This window comes from Calidris pugnax, unplaced genomic scaffold (genome assembly GCF_001431845.1).
Source record: "Calidris pugnax isolate Ruff unplaced genomic scaffold, ASM143184v1 scaffold58, whole genome shotgun sequence".
NCBI classification, from domain to species: Eukaryota; Metazoa; Chordata; class Aves; order Charadriiformes; family Scolopacidae; genus Calidris; species Calidris pugnax.
The window spans coordinates 5,582,439-5,607,917 of NW_015090868.1; the positions used below are offsets into that span (position 1 = coordinate 5,582,439).

General features: G+C 39.3%; 1 protein-coding gene across 1 annotated transcript in view; it reads left to right on the forward strand.

Annotated features, from left to right (window-relative positions):
- The window catches only part of FAT1 (FAT atypical cadherin 1), a 112,132-nt gene that overhangs the window by 1,330 nt on the left and 85,323 nt on the right, over positions 1 to 25,479 (forward strand). Inside the window, exon 2 of the mRNA XM_014945563.1 lies at positions 6,375 to 9,663. Within this exon, the coding sequence (XP_014801049.1) occupies positions 6,396 to 9,663 (3,268 nt within the window). The 5' untranslated portion in view covers positions 6,375 to 6,395. The remainder of the gene's footprint in view (positions 1 to 6,374; positions 9,664 to 25,479) is intronic.

A 25,479-nucleotide genomic window follows, 5' to 3' on the forward strand; every position in this document is an offset into this window, starting at 1 on the left:
GGGGCACGGGCTGAGGCGCGGTGCGGCCCGGGAGGAGAACTCGGGGGGAGCGGAGCGGCGCGGCGGGCGGCGTGCGGGGCTGGCCCCGGCCCCGCCGGCAGAGAGAGGTGAGGCGGCGAGTTGGGAGAAGTTTCGGTGGCTGTGGGGGGACCCTCCTTCTTTCCCTCCGGGATAGTTGGGGCGCTGAGGAGAGGGCCGCCTCGTGTTGCCGGCGGGAAGGGGCTGCGGAGCGGCGCCGGTCCCCTCCGCCGCGGGCCGGGGTGGGCCCTGTCCGTTCTCCCCACCACCACCTCCGACCCCTTCCCCGGCTCGGCTGAGAGCCGTCCGGAGCTCAGCCGGCAGGTTGCTGCCGAGTTCCGCCCGGGAGGAAGGGGGTGGCGGTGATATTTGGCCCCGGAGGCCAGGTGTCTCCGTGGGATGGGCCGCGCCAAACTTAATTCCCCGGGAAGCCGGCAGGGGCGAGAGGCGGCCGGCAGCTACCTCGGGGTGAGTTTCTTCCTTTGTTTGCGCTCCAGCCGTGTCCCTCCTGTGCCTCCCCGGCCGGATTCCTCCGAAAAGAGCCGGTAAGGACGCGGGTCTCCGGGAGCGAGCATCGGCTTTTTTTTTTTTTTTCCCTTTTTTTTCCCCCCTTCCTCCTTTACGGCAGTTGAAACAGACCAGAGCTTTGTTGGAAAGGTGCGCTTTTTGATCTCTCGGTGACAGTGTGCCTTACCGCTGATAGTTCTTCCCCCCCGTAAACTTTCTTTTTGGAAACGCATTCATAAATTAAAACCTTCCAACAGCAGGTTTTCCTGCCGTTTAAACTACTTGCCTGCAAGTTGTTCCCAGGCAGCTGCATGGGAGATATTACCTGTGTTCTTTTCCCACCTCCGCTCCCTTCCTTGAAAAGAAAGGAATGCTGTGTAATAGATGTGGATTTCCTATTTACTTTTCTAACCGTGTGGAAATATTCAGCTATTTAGTGAGCAAAATACCTTACTTTAACGCTGAAAACTGTTTCTTTTTTAAGTTATTGTTTTGTTCACTGAAAAAGTAAAAATCTCACTTTTAGGAGACTGGAAGGTGAGCTTTAGTAGTCGTTCCAGTAGTAGGATAGTTTCCTGGGTTTTATAACTTAGATGCAAAGAACTTTATATGGCTAAGTTATCAGTGCAAGTAAGCAAATGTAAAATCCATTGAAACCCTCAAAGATTTATATGTTTTCAATTTTATTTTGAAGTTTAAAACTGAGTTCAAACTTAGTAAAACTATTTTTTGTCGTCACAAACTTCAAGGTGCCATGTTAAATTTCAATCAAACTCTTTCATTCAGAGATGGGAGGCCTGTTTTTCCTTGTGCAGCTGCTGGGTTCAGTATTAAATACAGTAGTATCTAACTGCCCTGCAGATAAATAGTGGAAATTCTCTGTGTGAAACTTTGTTTCACTCCAGATTCAGAATCTTTTTAGCATGCTGTTTGAATAAAGCTGGTGCATTTTCCTTTCAACAGCAAAGGTCTCGAAAGCATAAATCAAAGTATCTCATGGGATTAACTCGTAATGTGGAGAATACAAGCATCAAACTTACTGGACTTTAGTCACAAGTTGAAACTGTTATGTTAATATCTGCGACAACGTACATTTTTTGAATAATTTACCAGCTTTAGTAAAGTAACGTTACCATACGCTTTCATCGTGTGTTAATTTTCTGAATACCAGAACAGATGGACACCTTCCCTCCCAGAAAAGCAAAAGACACTGTTAAGTTTTTTTGGGTGGAAACTTAAGCATGTTGAGACAGCTAAACCTGATTTTTTTTTTCCCCCATCAGACGACACACATAATTGCTTTTGAACAATTGAAAGAATAGGTGTAACTACAGTCAGTACAGCCCACAAAGCCCCACAATCTCTCATAGACTTCTACAATGGGAACCCTGTCATAACAGCTTAGTTACTGCAGTAATAACTTTTCACAGTGCATTTTTGTCAAATGGCATCAGTTACGTGTGCTGATCAACGCTGACCTTTAAAGTATAGGTGATGTTTGATTGGTGGAGACACTTTATTGTTAATAACTTAATAAATCAAATCAAAGAAGCTTGTGCGCATATGGAGGGAAACCTCCACTACATTTGCTAAAAGTTACTGAAAGATTTCAGTAGACAAGTGTTGTAGAAACAGCACTAAAGAACCTTTTTAGTCCTCAAAATGCTCTCTGATGTGTCCCTAGAGCAGTGTAACAGGCCACGCTCACAGACTCTCCTTCTGCTGATGTAAATGGTGCAGCTTAGTCTTACAGCAGAGTGTAAGACTTAACTGGCAGATCTTGCCTGTAGAAAAGGGATAGCAGTGGGGCGAAGACTCATCATGGCTGAGGCTGTGTGGCCTGTTTAAGATTCTTTTTCTATCTGTGACTTTTATTTGATTGCTAGGAGAGGAAATCTCTCAATGTAGGGTCACCATTGATACGTTGTGTAGAAGAAAAGCTTGTTTTGCCTGTTTTTTTGCTGGTGGTTTCTGGTTTTGTGTATTGGTTGTTTTTTTTTTTTTTTGTTGGCTTGTGTGGCACTGAGATTGCTGTTCGTAAATTTCTGTATTTTTATGTTTAAAACTTTCAAGTCTCAAAATATAAACTTTGAAGTCTGGGTAATGTAAGCATACTGCTAAGAGAAACAGTCTTTTATATGACTGCTATCTTATCCAAATCATCTTCATTTGTAAGTTACCACTCCGAAGTCTGCTAGCCCCAAAACTTTGCTTGTTCTTATACCTTTACTGTGAAGATAGTTCATCTTTCTGAGTTGTGTGAGTAGTTTTTTCCCATATACACATTATGTAAGCGGTGTTGATGTGTTAATAATTTTGTTGACATTATAGCTAAGTACTAAAACTGTCTTATGTATCCCAGTGCTGAGTATGCTTATAAATAAAAATGACCTGGATGTGCCTATAAATAAGAATTATCCAAATAATAATTTCCCAATAGGAAATCAAAATTTTTTTCAGAGTAGCTTTTCAGAATAAATATGATGTGCTCTCCTTATAAACCAAGAGCTATGATGTTTTGTTAAGCAAACGGTTGCCTTATGTGTTGGAAATGGATGCAGAAAATCCTAAACTGGTCATACTCCAAAGATAATAAAAAATTTAGGAGTTCAAAGTGTAGCCTTTGGCTAAAATGTTTCTGAAATTCAGTCATTCTGGCTCGCTGTAGTGAGGCATCTGAGTTTATATCCAACACATTATCACTTTATCTTAACACTTTAATACTTTCCCTTAGTAGTTAAATGTCTTTACAACTGGCATTGTTTAATACCTTAGATACTTATCAAGATAATAGTATGTTGATTTTTTTGGGGTAATCCTGGATCAACATTTTTTAGTTTCCAGTAGCTCTGTAAATTATGACAAGATGGAAAAAGTGTCATGTAACAGAAATGACTAACTTGTTTTTATCTAAGGTAGTTCACTTGTTCAGCTGGGAGATGCTCTTAAGCTCCGGGTTGTGACTCAGCAAACCTTAGGAGCTGGGGCTAAGAAATGGATTCTCTTACTGGTAGTTGTGTCATCGTGTGTAGTAGACTGTCTTTTGCCAGTTCTGAGCAAGCTCCACGTGAAGTTATTACAGAAAAGCAGCAAAAAAATGCTAAAGTTATTATGGCATTGAAAAATATTTATGGTCGTGGTAAAACACACGTGTGTTTGACTTTGAATTTTAATGAGGAGTTTGGATATCTTAATGCAGTCTAATGCACCATGGTGTGGTGCACGTTGTGTCTAATGTGCCTGAGATGTGAGGAGCGAATGATAAAAGATACAGACAGGTACAGTGTTTTACATAATAAATACACCACTTCAGACAACTTGTTGCCAAACGTTAAGTATAGGCAGTGAGTTAGAGGGTGCCATAGCATCCAGAGGTCAAGCTAGGCTTTGGACTTAAGCATAAATTTCAAATAATAAAAATTAAAAAATAATCATAGTGTAATTGAGGAAGAAAAGAGGGGAAGATCTGACCAGATCAGAAGAGGAACTGATCATTAAGTAGTTTTTGACAATAGCTTCCAAAATCCCAGCAAGGCGGAATAAACAAATCAGTTTCTGTTGATTGCTTAAAAATGATGTGATAATTCCTTAACATATCATTTAGGACAGTCTAATGGTATCTTAAGTTGCTCAGAGTTTTAGAAGTATTGATATCAATTATTTATGTCAGGATTTGGGTAGTTTTGTTTAGGGTACTAGTTTTTGTTTTGGTTTTTTATTTTGTTTGGGGTTTTTTTTGGTGAGGGGATTACATGGTTTGTTTACTTGGCAGTATGTTAGGGGGATGAAGCCCTGGAGACCCAAGGGTCTGTTTATTCCCAGGACAAATCACATAGGGGAAGAATAATATTGTTAACCCATTGAAATGGTGGCTGTTCCAACCTCACACTCATTTGCCCTCCCAACCTTTCCTTCATCCAGCTTTAAGACTTTGTAAGTAGTGGTTCTAGCTAGTGACTTGCTTTTAAAAGCTCATACACTTTTTATTGTTTGCTCAATCACTTTTTATTGTTTGCTATGGTTATAGCTTTAATCATGTAACTTAATTACTAGATTTGGAAGACAGGCATGCTTTTTTTTTTTTTTTCCCCTTCCAAAAGGCTGCTAGCTAAATTTTTATTATTCCTCTCCAATATTTCTTATAGTTTAAATGAACCTGAGTCTGAAACTTTTTCTCTTCTTAACATCAGGGTGCTAGCTAAATTTTTATTATTCCTCTCTAATATTTCTTATAGTTTAAATGAACCCGAGTCTGAAACTTTTTCTCTTCTTAACATCATCGAGTTACTAATGGCTGTGGCTCAATTAGCTTTTTCTGAGGTTTTGGAGTGAACTGTTGACACAAGTAGATTAATTTGCTCTAAAGCTTTCTGGTGGGCAGAGGCAGTCCATGGAATTTCAGCCAATGCCATCTTTCATGTATCTACCTGAGCAGGTAGGAATTAGGGGAGAGAGAAGTAACTGGAGGAGAAAATGTGGGTGGAGGAAGAAGGCAACATAATGGGGTACCTTTTGAGCTGAGATGGATGGAACTGGTGTGAGGATGGGCACTGAGGAGGAGAGGCTGACAGCCAGAGCGGGGGCAAACTAAGGCTAAAATGTGGGAATGAAGATCAGGAGGAATGAAACAAGAGCACAGTTAGGAATTGGTGTGCTTAGGAATTAGTATGGGTTGTACAGCAGACTGGCCGGGGAAGGAGATGCTAAAGGAGAGGTAAGAGAAAAATATTTCGGGTAAATAGGGGAAGGTGAAAGAAAAGAGTGTGTACTACTTAACCAAAGCCAGATTGCTTTCTGCTTGCTGGAAAGATGTTTTTTTCCCCAAGGTTTTGTTGAAAGCTTGGGCTTGTTGAGGAAGCATTCCAAAGCTTTGATTTGTTATTCTGTGAGACTTTGGGAAGTAAAGACTGTTGCTGTAAACTCAGAATAAGAGGGTAGTCCCAAAGGTCTTGTTCCTGAGGTTTCTGCCTTTCTTCCTACAGCAGGCTTGCCTGGATCGGGCATTGGAAATGGTACACTGAGTTCTTCGAAAGGGAAAGCCACTGAGGGTGTAACTCTGTGCATCTCTCCCTGTCATTTCTGGAGTGTGTTTGACAAATCTAAATAGTCTTGATAGTTTCTCAAGTTATTTTGGTAGATTCATATTCTTGTAGCTTCCAATGCTAATTTGTTTCAGATCTGTTCCAAGAGGAGAATAAAGGAATATGTCTTATTCTTTATTGGTTTTATAACTTAGTGGTGCTTGATAAAAAAGTTTTTTATGGTATGTGCTGCTATCCACTACTCTTACAAGGGTACTCAGAGCTGGAGAGAATACAATACATACAGAATTCTCTGTAATTTTTATAATTCTTGGAACAGGTGCTCATAGGATACTTTGAAGCCAACTCTTGCAGTTTATTTCCACATCATTGAACATCAGCCATTTTATAATCTAAGTGAAAAGAAGGAAATAAGAATTTTCAGTTGGAAGACAATGTCACATATGAAGTAGAGGACTGGAGTGAATGTTCACTACTCCGGAATAGTTCAGATCTCATTTGCTTGCTTATAGCAGACAGCAGTGGTATGTTTTCTCCAACCTGTTGCTTCATCAAGTTGTTCATTTGAAGTTAACTCTGTGCGTTCCCCTCGTGTCAAGGTAGTAATTCCTAGACTTTTGCTGATTCTTGGCATTTTTTTAGGAGTTTTAATTTATCTGAGTTTCTAGTACTGTAATGTTGAAACTTTCTGCAAAAAAAGGATATAAAGTAGTTTTCTTAAAAGCGTGAATTCTAAACTAAACATCAAGGTTTTTTGAATAGTATTTGAACAGTCATAAGTTGTAACACATCTCTCTCTTGTTTCAGGGTTTCTTTGTAATTGCTGCCATGGGAAGATACTTGACTATGCTGTTGCTGCTGATGCTGCTGGTGCAGCATTTTGGAAACTGTGAAGGAAATCAAAGGCCACACCATGCTCCACCAATGCAATTTACACAAGCACAGTACAATGCCACTGTGTATGAGAATTCTGCAGCCAAGACTTATGTTGGGCATCCAGTGAAAATGGGCATTTACATTACAAATCCCTTATGGGACCTAAGGTACAAAATTATTTCTGGTGACAATGAGAACTTGTTCAAAGCTGAAGAATATGTTCTTGGAAACTTTTGCTTTTTGAGAATACGGACCAAGGGAGGAAACACGGCTATCCTTAACAGAGAGGTGAAAGACCATTATATGCTGACTGTTAAAGCAGTTGAAAAAAATACAAATGCTGAAACGCGCACGAAGGTCAGGATACAGGTACTGGATACAAATGACTTGCGGCCTTTGTTTTCTCCAACGTCTTACAGTGTTTCTTTGCCTGAAAACACAGCAATAAGGACGAGCATCGCAAGAGTCAGTGCAACAGATGCAGATATAGGAACAAACGGAGAGTTCTACTATAGCTTTAAAGAAAGAACAGATGTGTTTGCTATACATCCAACTAGTGGGGTGGTAGTTCTAACTGGCAGACTCGACTACTCAGACACTAAGCGTTACGAGATGGAAATTCTTGCTGTGGACCGTGGGCTGAAGCTGTATGGTAGCAGTGGTATCAGCAGTATGGCCAAATTAACTGTTCACGTAGAGCAAGCAAACGAATATGCCCCCGTTATTACAGCTGTTACGTTGACTCCATCAGAATCAGACAAAGATCCAACTTACGCAATCGTAACTGTGGAGGACAATGATCAGGGGTCAAATGGGGAAATAGCATCATTAAATATTGTTGCAGGTGATCCGCTTCAGCAGTTCAAAACGGTGAGGTCTGTTCCAGGAGGTAAAGAATACAGAATAAAAGCCATTAGTCACATTGATTGGGAGAGCCACCCTTTTGGATACAACCTTACCCTTCAAGCTAAAGATAAAGGAAATCCCCCACAGTTTTCTTCTGTGAAAGTTGTTCACGTGACATCGCCACAATTTAAGTCTGGTCCTGTCAGATTTGAAAAAGAGATATATAGAGCTGAAATAAGTGAATTTGCTCCTCCAAACACTCCTGTGATAATGGTGAAAGCTCTGCCTAGTTATCCACATTTAAGATATGTATTTAAAAATACACCAGGCAAAGTAAAATTCAATTTAAATGCTCACACTGGTCTTATTACCACTTTAGAACCCATAAAAGCACAATACGCTTCCCATTTTGAACTTGAAGTTGCGACAAGTGACAGAAGAGCTTCTGCAAAAGTATTAATTAAGGTACTAGGCATGAACAGCAATCCTCCCGAATTTACTCAGACATCCTATAAAGCCTCCTTCGATGAGAATGTGCCAATAGGTACGAGTGTCATGAGAGTAAGTGCAAAAGACCCTGACGAAGGGGAGAATGGATATGTGACCTATAGTATTGCAAACCTAAATCCTTTGCCATTTGTGATTAACCATTTCAGTGGGATTATTAGTACCTCAGAAGACTTGGATTATGAATTGATGCCAAGGGTTTACAATTTAAGGATTCGAGCTTCTGATTGGGGTATACCATATCGTCGAGAAGTTGAAGTTCCCGTGACTATTATTTTAAATAACCTCAATGACAATATACCTCTGTTTGAGAAAATAAATTGTGAGGGAACAATCCCCAGGGATCTTGGTGTTGGAGAACAAATAACAACTGTATCTGCTATTGATGCTGATGAGCTCCAGTTGGTGAGGTACCAGATTGAATCTGGAAATGAACTGGATTTATTTAGCCTAAATCCAAATTCTGGAGTACTTTCACTCAAACAGTCACTAATAGATGGCCTAGGTGCTAAGATGTCTTTTCACAGTTTGAAAATTACGGCTACAGATGGAGAAAACTTTGCAAAACCACTGTATATTAACATAACTGTAGCTACTAGTCGCAAACCAGTCAGCTTGGAATGTGAAGAAACTGGTGTTGCCAAAATGCTGGCGGAGAAACTCTTACAGGCAAATAAATTGCACAGCCGTGGAGAAGTTGAGGATGTTTTCTTTGACACTCACTCTGTGAATCTACATGCACCTAAATTTAGAAGTAATCTCCCCAGCAGCATTGAGATAAGAGAAGACCAACCTGTGGGCTCCAGCGTGCTACTTGTGAACGCTACTGATCTCGATACTGGCTTCAATGGGAAGTTGGTGTATGTTATCTCTGGAGGTAACGATGATAGTAGCTTCATTGTTGATATGGAAAGAGGAATGCTGAAAATTTTATCTCCCCTTGACCGAGAAGTAAAAGATAAATATACTCTAAATATTACTGTCTATGATCTTGGAATACCGCAGAAATCTGCCTGGCACCTTTTAGATGTAAAAATTTTGGATGCTAATGACAACCCACCGGAGTTTCTGCAAGACAGCTATTTTGTTGAAGTGAGTGAAAACAAAGAGCCAAACAGTGAAATAATTCAAATTGAAGCTACCGATAAAGATTTGGGGGCCAATGGAGAAGTGAAATATTCTCTTCTTACAGATACAGACAAGTTTACCATTGATGCTGTGACAGGAATTGTGAAAGTTGTAGGGGTTCTGGATCGTGAAGAACAGCACGTCTATTTCTTGAAAATAGAGGCCAGGGACCAACCGACCGAAGAACCTCAATTGTTTTCAACTGTTATTTTGAAAGTGTCTGTTGAAGATGTTAATGACAATCCTCCTAAATTTATTCCTTCAAATTATCATGTGAAAATTCGAGAAGATCTTCCTGAGGGAACTATTATTACTTGGCTAGAAGCCTACGATCCCGATTTAGGCCAGTCAAGTCAAGTGCGGTACAGTCTTTTGGACAGCGGAGATGGCACCTTTGATGTTGACAAACTGAGTGGAGCAATACGTATTGTACAAAGACTGGATTATGAAAAGAAGCAACTTTATAACTTGACTGTCCGGGCCAAGGACAAAGGAAAACCCATTTCATTGTCCTCTACGTGTTACGTTGAGGTTGAGATAGTTGATGTGAATGAAAACTTGCACCCTCCACGGTTCTCTATATTTGCAGATAAAGGCTTTGTAAAAGAAGATGCCCCCGTTGGCTCCTCAGTAATGACAGTATCTGCTTATGATGAAGACGCAGGACGAGATGGGGAGATTAGATATTCCATCAGAGATGGATCTGGTATAGGAGTTTTTCGCATAGATGAAGAAAAAGGTAAGGTATTATTTTTATATTCTAAATAAAATCTTATGCCAGCAATGGGATAAGAGAAGCTGCAGCGTCACGTTTGACATAGATGTTAGGACAAAAAAAAGTCACTGATAATGTGTATGGTTCTATCTACCACTTTAGCGAAATTATATGTATACATTTGATAAGTCATTTTCTCTGTTGTCCTCATTTCTATCCAGACTACCTAAAGCCATTCTTAGACCTTAAAATCTCTGCCTTCTGGTAAAAATAAGAATACCATTGATATAAAACTGAGGCCTGCCTCATGTGAGCACTGTTGTGTTCTGGAGAGTGAGGCTTTGAAGCTAAGGCAGAAAACTGCTCTCTGCAGGGATTTTCATGCTTTTTAACTTTAAGTAATGTCTCTGTTGTTCATTTACTGGAGGTATGCATGGGTGTGATATTGCCATACATGCTGGTCTTGGTAGTTCCCTTTCAGAGCTGTTACAGGTGCCCATCTATAAGTTAGTATAAGTACCTTCTTCATGGAAAGGCTTCTGTCAAAGAAAGCATAGACGCAGCCTTTAAAAAAACATTGTATAAATGAAGCAGACTGAACTATTGACTTATTTCATTAATAACGCATAAATTGACAAGCAACTGCAAGCATTTTTCTAGTGTCATGCATTCAGAAGAAACATAATTATGGTTTCAATATGATTCTAGTGCTGACTTTTCGCATTTTGGTTGGACATGCGTGTAGCTACCCGTTCATTTCTGTCTCTGATCAAGGTAGAGCATTGATGTTGTGCTACCACCTAAGTGCCTTAAATTGAGGAGGAATCTTGTGTAAAACACAGCTATGAGTTATGTGTAGGCACATTATGACATGTGGTTGATGTCTTACCCCAGAAAAATGTGTAACTGAGAATAAAAAATGGCAATCCTGTCTGATTCATCCCACAGCCATTCTGTGTTCTTTGTATGTTTCCCACAATTGTGAATGTGGGTAATACAGACTCACAAAGTTGCTTTACTCTTCGAGGTTTAGGTGAAAAAACTGTTACTGGCAATAGTTTTTATTCTGTAGACAGTAAGTTATTAATTTATGTAGTTTGTGGCTAAAGAACCAACTCCAGAGCTTGAACTGTAGCACTGCTTCTCTTAGGTTTGCTTGTAATGAAGCACATAGTTAAGATTATTTTAACAGATTTTCTAAAAGCAGAAAATCAAATACTTTTCAAGACCTACTAGTTTCACTTCTAGTTTTTTGGTATGTGTGCAGACTATTCATTTGTGCATTGTTATGCATTTCTTTTGATAGAAGTATCTTCAAGTTTATCGTGTGTTATAGTATCTTAAATATCTGGTTGTCCTACAGAATGAGTTTGTGTTTTGAACGAGTGATGAAGTATTTTTGTTTTGACACCAGTATGATTTACACGTGTACCTATTTATGTGTATGTGGACAGGTTGATGTATTTTTGTGACGCTATTACTGCGGCAGAATTAGTTGCCTGCGTGTGTTGCTTCTTTCCTCTTTTGGCACAAAGCCAGCTTGCTTTACTGAAGGATTGATGGGAGTTTTAGTAAGTTCCTTTTGATCTGCCAGGTTTACAAAGTTGGCTGAACCTGGGACAAAACCAGCTTCTATTTAATGATCTTGTCCAAGACAGTGGCTCTGTATTTTCAAAGCTGAGGAGAAGCATTGCGTATATTCATATCTGGTATCTAGTGTTTGCAGTTCTTCAGGGATGAAAGTAGAGCGATTTGAGGAGAGGGGTGAAAAGGGCTTGCTTGTTTTTAGTTTTAGTGAACAAATTCCCCTTAAGACATTGGAGTGGAGAGGAATGTCTGTATCTGTGTTTGGAGGTTGTGTTTTTTTTCTTCAAATGTTGATATAGAGGAGCTGAGGAAAGAACATGGACTATCTACAAGCTTGACAATGTAGCTTAAATCTTGTCTTGACGTTTTTTATTATCTTTTTTATTTGCTAAGAAGCCATCGGAATTGTTACAGAAGGCACTCTTTATACTGCAGTGTCTGAATATTTGTCGTGTTTTTCAAAATGGACTGGCCTTGATACAGGGAACAGACTGATAATTAGCCAAGAAAGCACATTAAAGAATTTGTGAAAGAAGAGATCTGGCAAGCAACTCGGTAACTTTTTCAGCTTGCTAAAGGGCTCCTCACTTTACCCTTGAGCTACACGGCTCTTCCTGCTGTCTTGGAAAGCATTATACTACACTTTCTGTTCAACGATGGGTAAACTGTATTTAGGAAGTTATTTGGAGTCAACACTTAACTATTTGGTGGCTAAGAGGAATACCTTTGTTCCCTGCTTCTTAGGAATCAAAGACAACAATCACATTTGCAGAAAGACTAGATGATTGACGATGATAAAAGGATCAAATGGCTAGTTCCATTATTTTTGCTGGCTTTCAGGTTTTCTTCTCAGTGTTAATGTTTTGGTTTTTGGTTTGGTTTTTTTTTTTTATTTTTACATTTCAAAAGGTAGGAAATTGTATTAGCTTTTGATATTTGTACCTGTAATTCTGGAATTTTCACAAGAGAATTTAATATAACTTTGCCATTAACTTCTAAGCACTTTTTTCCAAGACTTATCTTTATTTTAGGTTCAGTTGGTATTCCCAGGTTCTGTTTTCTGCAGTTCTTTCCAAACCCTTAGAAGTAAATTGCTTAACAGGAAGCCCTAATGGCCCCATATGCCCAAGCTCAGGAGTTGCTTTGATTACTTTGTTGCCTAATTGCTCTGAAGACATAGGAAAAAAAAAAAAAGTACATTAGGGGAGAATTGGATATTCAGTCGTTTTCTAGCTTTCATGTGAGTATTCTTTACCCTGAAAAGGCAACGCTGCTCAGGAAAGGAGGAGGGCAAGATGACAGAAGTCTGTAAAATTGCAATAGTTTTTGTACCACCTTCCTCATATCACTTTTTGGTTTTTGCAATGCAAGAAATAGGGCACACAGGTAACCAACCTAAAAGGAAGTATTTTTCGCATTACGTGTAATGAAGTAATGAAACTAATTTCCCCAGGAAGTTAGAGATATCGAAAGTATGACTAAAGAAAATAAATGGTACTAATGAGGTTATTTTGAGGTTTGGCCTCATGCTATCTCCAGCTCATAAATTGTTAACTGGAATCCAAGTGGGTAAGGGAAGGAGATCAGAGAACATTGCTCTATGTATAGTGATTCAGAACTATAACAGTGCACTGTGACTGTTACTGTACAGAGATAAAATTAATGACATAATAAATGGAGACTCTGGGTGTATTCTAACAGTATGAGGGGAAAAATGTTAAGATTTCTGTGCAGTGAATTTATACAACAAAGCAATTTGTTTATCCTTCAGGTATGTGTGTTCAGAAGTTGGAATTTAAGATAGATTTTTAGGTGTGAGCTAGACTGAAGTCTGCAAATTGAGATGATCAACTGGCTGTAGAAATTGCCCGCTAAAGCAGCTGTAAAGTATTTTCCCAAAGAATTTGATAAGAAGTTGAGCAGATTGGGATGTTTTAATAATTGCATTGTGTTGATACAGATCCCAGTGTGCCACAAAAAAACCCCACATGCACCATCTAAATCCCATTAGCACTGAGCAATAAAAGTGAGATAAATCATGTCAATACCATGCTGCTACTGCCATTTAGAAAAGCTCTAAGGAATGATAGAAGCATTTCTGGAGGAGAACTTAAAGCACAAGCTAGGTTGGGACCAAGGCAATACTGAAACCTCTTTCTTCCTTGTCCCAGTTCCCATCCCAGCAGGCAAGCAGGGAAAAGGAGATTGTCTTCCTGTTTACTTTTTGGTCGTCAAAATATAAGAACGGAGCATTTCCGTTAAGTATTTACACTCCTCAAAGTCCAAAGATGGAAGCTCTAGTATGCAAGAACAGGATTTGAAAGAACTCCCAGTGCTTCTTCCAGTTACATAGGTGAACAAGGCCATTTGGTGTCACCCACTGGGCTGGATGTGACACTGTCATGGGAGCACCAGCACATGGTAAGCAAGTTTCTGCACTGGTTTTCAGTTGTAAAAATGAGGACTGTTACTAGTTTTACTCAATATCTGGCCTTCTCCAGAGATTTTTTGCCAAGCAGACTGCCCCTTTCCTTGAGCTATCAGGGCTTCTAGCTTATTACTAAGAGCTGGTTTTTATCTTGTTTCAAGGTTGTCTTTTGGTTTTGATTTTCTTTCTGGTGTCCAAAATTTAGATGGCCAAGGGAGCTAGCAGATTTTGGGAGTGTAGATGCCCTGCATCATTCAGCCTAAGAAAGATCTCTTCGTGATGTTTATAGACGATGGGAGCCCATCCTGGAAGGTGATGTTCAGAAACAATGCAGAGTCATGAACTCCCTGGTGTCTGGTTGTGTGTAACCAGTTGTGTACTAGAGTGGTTGGATTTGCAACCCTTGAACATGTACACAAACATTCAGGGTGCTACATGTAGGCCCTACGCAGTAAAGTTTCCCCTCATGTTGGTTTGTTTGAACTATTTTAATAAACCACGGTGAATTTTACAAGCAGACTGTTACCAACCTTCCCTGCTAGTTCAGCTTGCAAGGGCACCAGCAGGCGTTTCCTAAACTCCTACAACTGAAGATATTTCCTAGCACATGTGAATGTTGAGGGTTCCAGGATGACGTTGAGGGTGTTGATGTGTAGTCTGAACTTCATGCATGATAACCTTATTACTTATGTTTAATCCAGTAATATAGCTATTTGTTACCAGGAATCTTACTGTTCTTTCAGTACCTGAGTTTAAGTTATTAGGCCATGAGTTTTACAGAATAACAGCAATTCTGTTCTAACAATAACAACAAATTTTAAGGTGATTAAACTAATTTTCTGACTTAAAAAGATGTATGACTGCACTTTGTTAGAACAAAGGTCTGTCTAGCCTGAGCTGCTGTCTCTAGCAGTGTAAGGAATAATAAGAGCAGGGGAGACACATGATGCTTCCTTCTAACTCTTTCCCAGTCTCTGGTTATTTTTTATTTGGGGAGTTTTTGAGTCAGATGTGGTTAGCAACCTTTAGTGGATTTATCTTTCTTGTGTAATCTTCTCCTGGAACCACGTAATTTTCAAGTGTAGCCTTGCTACCATGATAAGGAAAAATGATTTGTTTTGGTAAAGAATGTTAAAGGAGCAAGGAAAAAAAAAGTTAATGGGGAATGTGGAAGAAAATTAATTTTTTTGCACTATCTCTGTGTGCATAAAATACCATCAATAAAGCTTAATGGCTATGAGACACTATTTTTAATATTACCAGAACCATTTCCAGCTGGGAAGACAGTAACTCATTAAGGAGAAGGATTTTAACTACCTAAAGCAAAGTACTGAATTATACTTTTAAAAGGTTCAGAGCATTGCTAACACATAACAAGCATGTTAACATTTCTTTGTAGTGTTCTTGTAATTGCATTAATTAAAATGCAGGATATGATTTACATCTATTCGTAAGGGGTAGCTCCAGGTTCAGTTTCTTCAGTGATCCTTGGCTTTTGAGCTTTTCAAATCATTCCACTACTCGCTGTCGTTGAGCTTTAATATGAAGATAGGCATTAGCCAAGATTAAATACTATGATCATCAGTGGAGCAGAACACTGAAGTGCCTGTTGGGTAGCTATTAAACCAGCAGTGCTGTCTGGAGCAGAAGCCAACTGGCCTGCATCTATCCCAACAACTCCCCTACCTTTAGGCAGGGTGTCTCTGGGGAACGCTGTCTGCTGCATTTCCACTCCTGACTGTGCCCCGGCGCTTTTGGGAAGAGTAGTAGCTGGCACAGGTCAAAAGCACTTGAGCAATGTAGAGAATCAAGTTTCCAGTGCCTAGAAAGGTTTTCTGTCTGTTGTACCGGTACAGCCATAAAGCACTTGAAGCTAGGGGAGGCATTTTTAATCAAAACTGAGACTAGTATAATTTGGTTTGAAGTTAATTGTAATTAAGCAGCCTTACAAATATGGGACTGACTTCACACTCTTTCAGTGAACGCTTCATGTTGAAGTTGCACCTTCCATATACTTGAGTTTATTACCCCTTTTGTACAATCTCCGATATAAACACCAGGATATATAAGAATATAGTTTCCCTCAGTTTAAATAAAAAAAAAAAATTCCTAATACTTACCATTTTTCTACTACACATATTCCAAATATGCTGCTGTCAAAGCCATATGGTGACTGTGTGCTGTGTTTATTCTGAGTCCTTGCAGATCTGTCATATAGGTTACAGGTCACTGAAAACTGTTAACAGAGAAAAAAATGTTGAGCAAATCTTTTTGTAAGAAAGCTGTTAAACATTAAATTGAAAATTTTAATAGATTAGGTGATAGTGATAGTCAAGAAAGAATATTCCTGGTGGGTTTGATGCCATGAAGAGGAGATGCTCTAAGATTTAGTCAAAGTTTGTTTACAGAGGTTGTGAGAATGATGTTTCCTGCTTAGCTTCTGTCCAGAGATACAGTCTCATTGGCATGTAGGTTTTGACACTAAAATTCCTGATGTGAGTTAAAAATCATAGAATGGTTTGGGTTGGAAGGGACCTTAAAGATCATCTAGTTCCAGCCCCCCGTGCCATGGGCAGGGACACCTCCCACCAGCCCAGGTTGCTCCAAGCCCCATCCAACCTGGCCTTGAACACCTCCAGGGATGGGGCAGCCACAGCTTCTTTGGGCAACCTGGGCCAGGGTCTCACCACCCTCACAGCAAAGAATTTCTTTCTAGTATGTAATCTAAATCTCCCTTCTTCCAACTTAAAACTGTTGCCCCTTGTCCTTTCACTACACTTCCTGACAAAGAGTCCCTCCCCAGCTCTCCTGTAGGCTCCCTTCAGATGTTGAAAGGCCGCTATAAGGTCTCCCCGGAGCCTTCTCCTCTCCAGGCCGAATGCCAGCTCCCTCAGCCTGTCCTCATAGGAGAGGTGCTCCATCCCTCTGATCATCTTCGTGGCCCTCCACTGGACCCGTTCCAGCAGATCCATGTCCTTCCTGTGCTGAGGACTCCAAAGCTGGACAGAGTACTCCAGGTGGGGTCTCACAAGCACAGAGTAGAGGGGCAGAATCACCTCCCATGACCTGCTGGCCACGCTTCTCTTGATGCAGCCCAGGATGGGGTTGGCTTTCTGGGCTGCCAGTGCACATTGCAGGCTCATGTTGAGCTTCTCATTCACCAACACCCCCAAGTCCTTTTCCTCAGGGCTGCTCTCCAGCCATTCTCCACCCAACCTGTATTTGTGCCTGGAGTTGCCACGTCCCAGGTGCAGGACCCTGCACTTGGCTCGATTAAACTTCATGCGATTTGCACGAGCCCACCTCTCAAGCCTGTCCAGGTCCCTCTGGATGGCATCCCTTCCCTCCCATGTGTCGACCTCACCACCGAGTTTGGTAAGTGAGAAGAAGACCCTCTCCCATGAAGAGGTTTTTTTTTCTTGCAAAGTGCAGTAGTTCTTTGCACTACTTTTGAAGAGAGAGCTGGATTAGGAGATGCTCTATTTCTGTAGAATACTAAGCAGTTGCAGCTTTTTGCACAGTAAATTTTCACCCTAGCTAGTTTGGGTGCAGACACAAGTGAAGCTCAGGGCACAGACTAATCTCCCAGGTATCTAACTAGCTTTTCAGACAAGTTTTTTTCACTCTACACTGAATTTTGTACTACCACATTACATTGTACTGAAGTTAATCATTTGCCCATATAGCTTATAGCAGCTAATTTTCTTCAGTGGCTGAGGTATAAATGTGCTAGGGTAAGGATTTCTAAGGTTATTCTGATGTGGTTTGTAAAATAAAATTCAAAAAAAACCCCAAACCCAACAAACCCAAGCCCCGAATCAAAGCCAACCAAAACACGTACCTCCTGCCTTGTAGTACGATTACTAGGTTCTAGTTACTTAACTCAGAGTTAAGTTCTTAAGCCTGTGAATGTTAATTTGGAAGGTTAATCTTTTAAATGAGGGGCTGCATCAACGCTTCAGTTAGCAGCTTCAAGTGCTAAAACCTGATTCTAATATGTATATTGGAGATTTGAATGAAATTCTAGTCAGCAAAGAGGAGTTTTTCTTAATCAAAGGACTTAACGCAGTTTATTCTTGGATACTGGAATTGGCCGGTCAGTTGCCACACTGACATCTGGAACAGAATTCCAGGTCAGAACCTTGAACTTGAGCACAAACTCTTAAACTCATTATTTCTATGGAAAATAATACAAATGCAAACATCTTCTATTTGCTTGAATAGTGTATATTAAAGCTCTTAAAGGAATTCAAGTAACACTTTCTGAGCGTAAGAGGCATTTTTTGTGTGTTTGTATCAGGGTAAAAGTGTATGCTGGTTAGTTTTGGGGTTTTTTTTTTTTGAGAAATGTTGGGAGTGTATCTGTTCAAGGAATATTAATTTAACTCTGCTAAATAATAATAAAAAATAGAACTGTTCTTATTCTGGATACAGGAAGTAGTTTAGGTCAGAGGTGCAGAAATAGTCATTCCCTTAGCTTTCACTGTGAAGAGAGTTTAGTAAAAATAATACAGTATTTTAAAAAAAAAAAAAAGGGGTGGGGGCAAGTGAAGTTTAATTTTGTGATTAACTGCTCTGGAAAGCAGATATGTTGATATATGTTCAGTGTTTTTCCTAGTGGCATATTTATTTTGTGCCGTGCCAGGACATTCCCTTCCTTTGGTATTGAATTGAGAAAGACAAGCAGCATGAGAACAACTTGAATTGATGTGGCTGGGAGACAAGATCTACCCAGTTCAGCTCTCCCACTGGCAGTCTTGTGAATCCTTGACAGAAAAGTGCTTATCACACTTCTCCAGAGCCCACCAGAAGAAAGATTTTGTTGTGGCAATAAATAATGAAGCCACTTACGGTACCATGCCCACCCAAACACAATAACCTCGTTTTTAAAGCGTTTATCCGATGTTTTTGATGACTTCTCTTCCCTGCCAGAATTTTCAGTGATAGTCAAGCGTGCACATGGAGCAGAGCTGAAATTGTATTTTATTCTGCAGGGTGGGAGAGACAATTGTATCTGTGTGGGACACTTAAATTGAGGAGGCATATTTATGGTTGTTGATTACAGATATTTTAAAAACTTGTTGTGTAGACTATTTTTAAAATGGGATATTGTCTTATTTTCTGCTTTGTAGTTAATGATACCCCGTGGGTTTGAGTATGTTTGGCATGATACTGAAAATAAGAGCGAAGTTGACACAGAGGAAGATCTGTGTGGTTTCATTCTGTTTTTACAGCATTTTTCTTCAGTAGCATTAAGCCAAATTCGGGCCATTGTGCAAGAAAAAATTAGTTACGTTAAAAAAATAACTGTACCTAAATTGAGTAATAATTCGAGTTTAAAAAACATTTGCTTAAAATTTCATGCAACTAAAATATATTTTCCACCAATTTGTTATGGTTTTAAAAATGAGGCATTTGGCACATAGACTCTCTTTCATGAGACAGTACAAATAGCTGTAACAGCAGCTTACTAAGAATAGCTGTTGTATCTTTAGATCCCCTCTAGTATTAGGAGAAATTTAAAAGTTTTTTAGAAGAAATATAGGCCCGTTTCAGCACAATTTCATTCTGCTTAAAGAGAGAAAGGTAAGAGCCAAAGACCTGCTCTCAGCTAGACTGAGGACAAATCCTAAATTTGCTGCTATCCAGAAAACCAATCCAGAAAGGTTTTTCCTAGGAGATAACTAACTTTTGGGGGTACATGGTTTTGCTTTATTGCCAGTGCTGATAACCTGGCTGCCTGACTGAATTTAGTCATGTGCATGTAAGTACTCAGGTTCAGAAGTTACCTGGGTAACCTGTCAGGGACCATCTGGTCTCGAGCACAGTTTGCAGCTTTGCACCACTGTACTCGGGGTCTGATTATGTTCAGGCTGAGGTCTGGAACTGATGGTGCCACGGGGTTAACCTGTGGCATGATGCTGTTGTATTCACATTTCTTTCCAGGTGCATCCAAGGTGCTAGAGCTAAGCTTGGGGTTAGAGTTAATGTTGAGTTTCAGTTCGGCAGAAGTAAAGGAGGCCCAGGTTTGGAGCAAGGTCCTGAGCAGCCTGGAGCTAGCTGGTTACTTTTCTTCCTTAGGCTAGAAGGAAGCTATGTAATTTGCATTTGTGATGATGGTAACTCACAAAGTGCTATTAGGTTGTTAATCTATCTTTTAGAATGTGTCTTTGGAAGAAGCTGAATTAGTTTTAGACAAACATTTTCCTCGGCAGGGGGATCTTCCAAAGTAGTTTGAGGGTTTTCTTAGGTATCCTGCTGAGTAAAACATCACCTTAGCTGCCAGATAGAGATCCCATAGAGAACCTGGGGCTCCCCTCCTCTTCTGCACAGATGCTGAAAGTAAAGGATTGTTTTGTTGTGAAAGGTGTTGATTGGGCTACAACTTGGTCTGATGAATACAGAGCTGCCTGGGGGCTGTGTCTCTGTAGGAGATGAACCGAGGCTGAGCCACATGCGGTCCCAAAGATTACCTTATAAACAGCAATCAATTCAGGCAGCAGAGTACGTATTAAGGGCCTATTAACTTGCTTAGGCCTCTCTTTGACTTGAAAAGTACTTGTAAGCAGAGGAATAATAAAAGGGAATGGTTGCCAAAAGCTATGGAAGGTGCATCTTGCCATATCACTGTTGGTACATCTGTTGAGTTGGGGATTTATTTCCTACTAAGCATCTGTTTAGCTTTTGAAGTACATATTAAGGTCAAAGGAGGGGAGCTTGAAATGATTGCGTAATGTTTATTCTTTTCTTTGAAGATTTTAAACTTTAATCATACAGCATTTGGACATATTTAACAAAGCACAAACCTACATGAGTACTTGGCAAACTTCCACAACTTATAACATGCAGTAGTTGCAGCTTTAGAATTTGTATTTAAAAATCTTTTGGGCCTTGCAGAAACTACAGTCCAGTAGGTGAAACTGCAGGTCCAGTTTGTAATCTCTTACTGTATCTGTGACTTGATTACACTGGTCATCTGGACATGACCAAAAATGAATTTTCAATTCAGCAGTCTCCATGTGGCTCAACAAAAGTCTTATCTCTAGTGATTCAGTGCCATCAAAGAGGTTTTTTTTTGGGAAAACTGAAGTGTCCAAAGAATCTGTCAACAGAACTGCATCAGATAATTTCCTTATTCAGAAACGAGCTTTCCCCAAACTCCTGTGTTCTATCCACGCTTCTAATTGCTGCTTCTATTTCATTTTAAATTATTTGTGAGCAAGGATAAACAATACATTCGTGGTTCTTATAAAGAGTTGTGTAATTTTGATAGGCATTAGGGTTAAAGAGCAAACTGCTGAACCAGTGGGTATAAATTGTCTTGACCTAACTATAGAAGTGATCATTAATATTTCTTTCGGCTCAGAGTTCTGCATCTGTGCAGACTTGTCAGCGTGGCATCACTGATACCAGAACTGAGTATCTGCCTATATGAAGGGAAGGTTACACACAGAAAATTCAGTAGTTGCATTGTTTTATTGCCCAATCTACTTCTTAGAATAATCCTCACTGACGTGGATTGCTTCCAAAATCTACGTGTTTCTTAAACCAATCATTTTGGGTGCTTATACAAGAGGCCATTTTTATTTTGCTGATGCAAAAAGCCTGAAACTGCGTGTGCTTATTCATATTTTGTACAGGACTTATGGATTAAAAGATTATTATATTAAAAATTTCAAAATGTAAGGAGTATAGTTACAAGATAACTGTCTGATTTTAGTGTTATTAGCAAATGTACATGAGCGTTACAGGACTGCACCAGTGACGTGGGTTAAAAAAATGAAGATTTTGGTGACTTGTGTGGTACTTCAGTGATAATGCACTAAAACCAAATACAGAATGAATGAATAATATACTAAAAATGAATACAGACTTCTCATACGTGTTGCCTGTAGTCCTGGTTGTATTTATGCACAGGGGGGGTTTGGTAGTTCAGCTTGAAAAACTTGCAGTACAAAGAAGCTTATGATGAAGCTTTAGTGCTGGTACCTTGTCCCCTCTCCCCTATCTGCAAAGCTGTGAGGGTGACATGCTCTTTCATGGGGAATACATCTCCATTCTACAGATTTTATTTTTTTTATTATTTTTTTTTTCTGCCCCCCTCCCTCTCTTTGCCTGTAGATTTACCATGACAGGGTATATCCTGTCTCTATGAAAATTAGAGATTGCTGTCTAATGATAAGAGTTTAATCTGCAACGAATCAGACATGTGGAAACTTCTGTCTGTGGAATTTTCTGTTTGATCTGAGAGGAATGCCCTTGCTGTGCCCTTCCTGTAATGAAAGCAAGGTAGAGTGAATCGAAGTGATTCTAGATAAGATTGGAATGTGTGCATTGGTTATGCCTCTATTATATTTGGTGTTGCAATTCTGGTCATATGTATTATTTTACTATCCAAGAGATTAGCAGCACAGTTCATCTTTTTAAAAGATAACTGACTCTTTCTGTTTTAGAAAATACTGGGTTTTTAATTGATTAAATTCCTGAGTTAATGACTTAGGTTTGAACCTGGAAAGTCTTGCTCACAAAACCAGATATTGTCACTAAAATGTTGTCCATGCTATGATAATATGACAGCTTTTTTGTTACTGTTAATAATTTTACTATATTCACTACATCTTCTGTTTTAAAGATATTTTTGGTGTCCCATTGTGAGGAATGGCTAACAGTTTCTCTCCCTGTCTTTATTACACAAACAGTTAATGATTAACAAATGTCCAGCTGCCTGTGCAAGGAATGTTAATTACTTTGGGGAGGGAGGGAAACATGACTGTGCCTTTGCATAAGAAATCTGGTATCATAGTTCGCTTTGAAGATAGTTTGAATATTATAGTTCCAATTTTATCAGATTAATCAGAAATGGAAAAATGACCTACCTATGCCTCTCTCTTTGATGTCTGGGTATACATATATGCTTCCATACCTGTGTTACTAGCTAGTACGGTAGTATTTTGGGCTGCCTGGGTTTTTCCAGACCATTTTAAAGTAAAAAATGTGTAAGAAGAGATGACAACTTGTTAAGTGGATTACTTTCTGTAGGGATACAGAGAAAACGTGGCTCAAAAAAAAAAAAGTGATAAAAATCTAAGCAGTTAATAGTCCCTACTGTGTCACACCATTCCCAATCAGCTTTCTGAATGGCAAATTGTGTGTTAAGTAAGTACAGAAGCTCAGAGAAAAAGAACTGTGCTTGTAAATATTAATATGTATATATTTTAGAACTTGCACTTTTCAGTTAGCTTTTTGCTTGCTTAAAAAAGTTCATGCTGAACAGTGAAATTTTGTAGTGAATTTTTGGACTGAATGAATCCTTCCAGATATGGATAAGGAGGAGAGTGTGAGAAGGTTCAAAAACTGGTAGTGAAAGATGAGTTGTCAAGTCGTCATTGACTCAAGTGACATGTCAGTTTTGATGTACATTGTTTAATAAGAAGTTAAGGGAGTGATGATTACAGTGAGAACAAGATTACTGCAGATTATGTGGATTAAATTGAGAGTGAATATTGATAGAGCATGTGATGATAGGAGGAAATGGAGTAAGAAATGTGTGCCATGATATGTCTGTAGTTCCAGGGGTGATCAAAAAATCCTTTAGAAATTGAGTTGTTCAGTCTAGTCAAACACAAGAATGGCCAGCAATGGAGGAGAATATATTGTTGAGAACAGTTATGTTCAAATATGGAGATTTGAGGAGGTCACCTGGTGCAGCATCTCTAGTCACTGCAGATTCTGTGAATTTCTTAAAGAAGGAAAAAAATTTCAACGGCTCAGGAGCAAAATGCATTTTGTGCCTAAATGGTCTACTAGTTACCTACAATATCAGTGTTCTTTCATGTACTAGTGTAGAAAAAGTTGATCTAGTTTTATCGTGGCTCTATGACAACTTCTTGTTTGGTGGAGAGTTACTCCCATCACTCATTCTCTTTGCTATTGTTACTAAAGGTGCAGTTATCTTCAGTAAAAAATGTTTCCTTGGGGAATAATTATGATGTCTCCAATTGAAATTCTAACAGGGAAACTCAGTGGTTTGTGTATCCAAATGTTTGCTAGTTCTACTATCAAGCAATAAAGATGGCATTAATTAAATATATAGATTATTTTTTTAAACTGTTAACTTGCATTAATTTCTGCTACCTTTAGTAATTTTCTTCTGGAAAATGTTGATTAAAAACCATGCAAGCAGTTATCCATTATTTATGTGAAGAAGACTGAACCCATCGCTCAACAAGCTTCCAGGACACTTACAAATAAATATGCTTCACATCTAATATATCATTTCTAGTTTTCTAGTTGGAAGTCTCCTTTTTAGCTGTTAGTATTGATTCTTCAGTGCCCTTGTAAGAATTTGCTTATGAACAGAGGGATTTTTATTTAGTTGATACAGTAATCTTAAGCAAAGGGAACAAACAAATTTTTTTAATCCCAAAGTTCTTTGCCTTCATGACTCTCCTGCTTGGAAGTTTTCACGTGGAAACAAAGAATTTCAGCAACATTTCTTTTGTTTATTTTGATTCATGTGCAAAAGCAAACAATAAAAAAAATCAGTATAACAAGTGGTGATCAGTGTGGAATCCCCTCTGAATACATGAGTAGAAATAAAGTCTGAATAAATAAGCAGATGCTTTGTAGGTTAATAGATCTGACTTTGTCAGAACAAGGATGAAAATGTCTTTTGATGCCACTGGATTCTTGGATGCTTTAATCTCATGACTTCATTGATTTGCTTTGCTCTCCCAGCAGTTGCTTGCCCACAGGTACACGAGCTCTTCTTTATAAGCATAAATCTGTTTGGGAGCAGCATTCCTGTTGACAGTAATTAAGTGCCATTGTGTATATAGCTACATGGTGCAGTAACATGAACAGCAATATTAGCTGGATTTCCAGTATTCCTCAACATCCTCCTTGCCTTTTGATAGGTATCAGTATCTTTTCTTGCTCAGAGCTGGTCTGGAAACTGTCATTGTTAACCAGCAGTTTCTGCAACTCAAAATAGCCTGGAGAGTGAAAGCTTGAAGCAAAATTGCAGCAGTCCAAAACACAAATCAGTATAAATAACATGCACATGCTAAATGGCCATTTTTTTTTTCATGTGGGTTAGTCATGAGCCAGTGTTGCTGTGGAGCACAGCTGTAACTGCTGCTCACTAAAGAGGAGGGCTGCTCTGTTGAATTGCTGAGCCTTCAAAGTTACTTTTGTGGAAGTAATGTGAGGTAGGCTGCAATTGTTCAAATTTCAACCAAAAAGAGAATTAGGGAGAAATGCTGTATGTAGGGAAAAGGTTCTTGGGATACTAGAACAATTTTCCTCAGTTGAGATGGTCATTAAACTTTGAGATTTGCACACAGAAAGTAAACATACTTGTTGCAGAACAGTCTGGGTATTTTAATAGTTTGCAGAGGTCTAAACAGCTATATCCTTCTGGATCAACAAACCAGTTTCTGTACAATTAAATGTGTTGCTCTTGTGCATAATTGGCTTCCCATGCGTCTCATTATTTTCCTTGTAGCCTCTTCTTCTGCCTAAGGGGGACCTGGGTTAATCTGTCAACTCCAGTTAGTTTTGAAATTCCTGGGGCCATTTGCAGAGGAATTTCCCCTTCAGAGGCTCTCTGTTTCCCAGTTAAGTTCTTAGAAGGGTAGTATAACCACTCACATTGTCAACAATTCCTTACTTACTAGGAAGAGTTTTACTACAAAGAAGTTAGAAGGATTTTGCAGGGTAAAGCCAGAGTTCTAAGGAGTATATATGCGCTCATTTCTGTGTACATAAGAAATTCTTAAAAACTTTAAGAAAGATCATAGAAGTTAATCTGTTGTGGGTTTTTT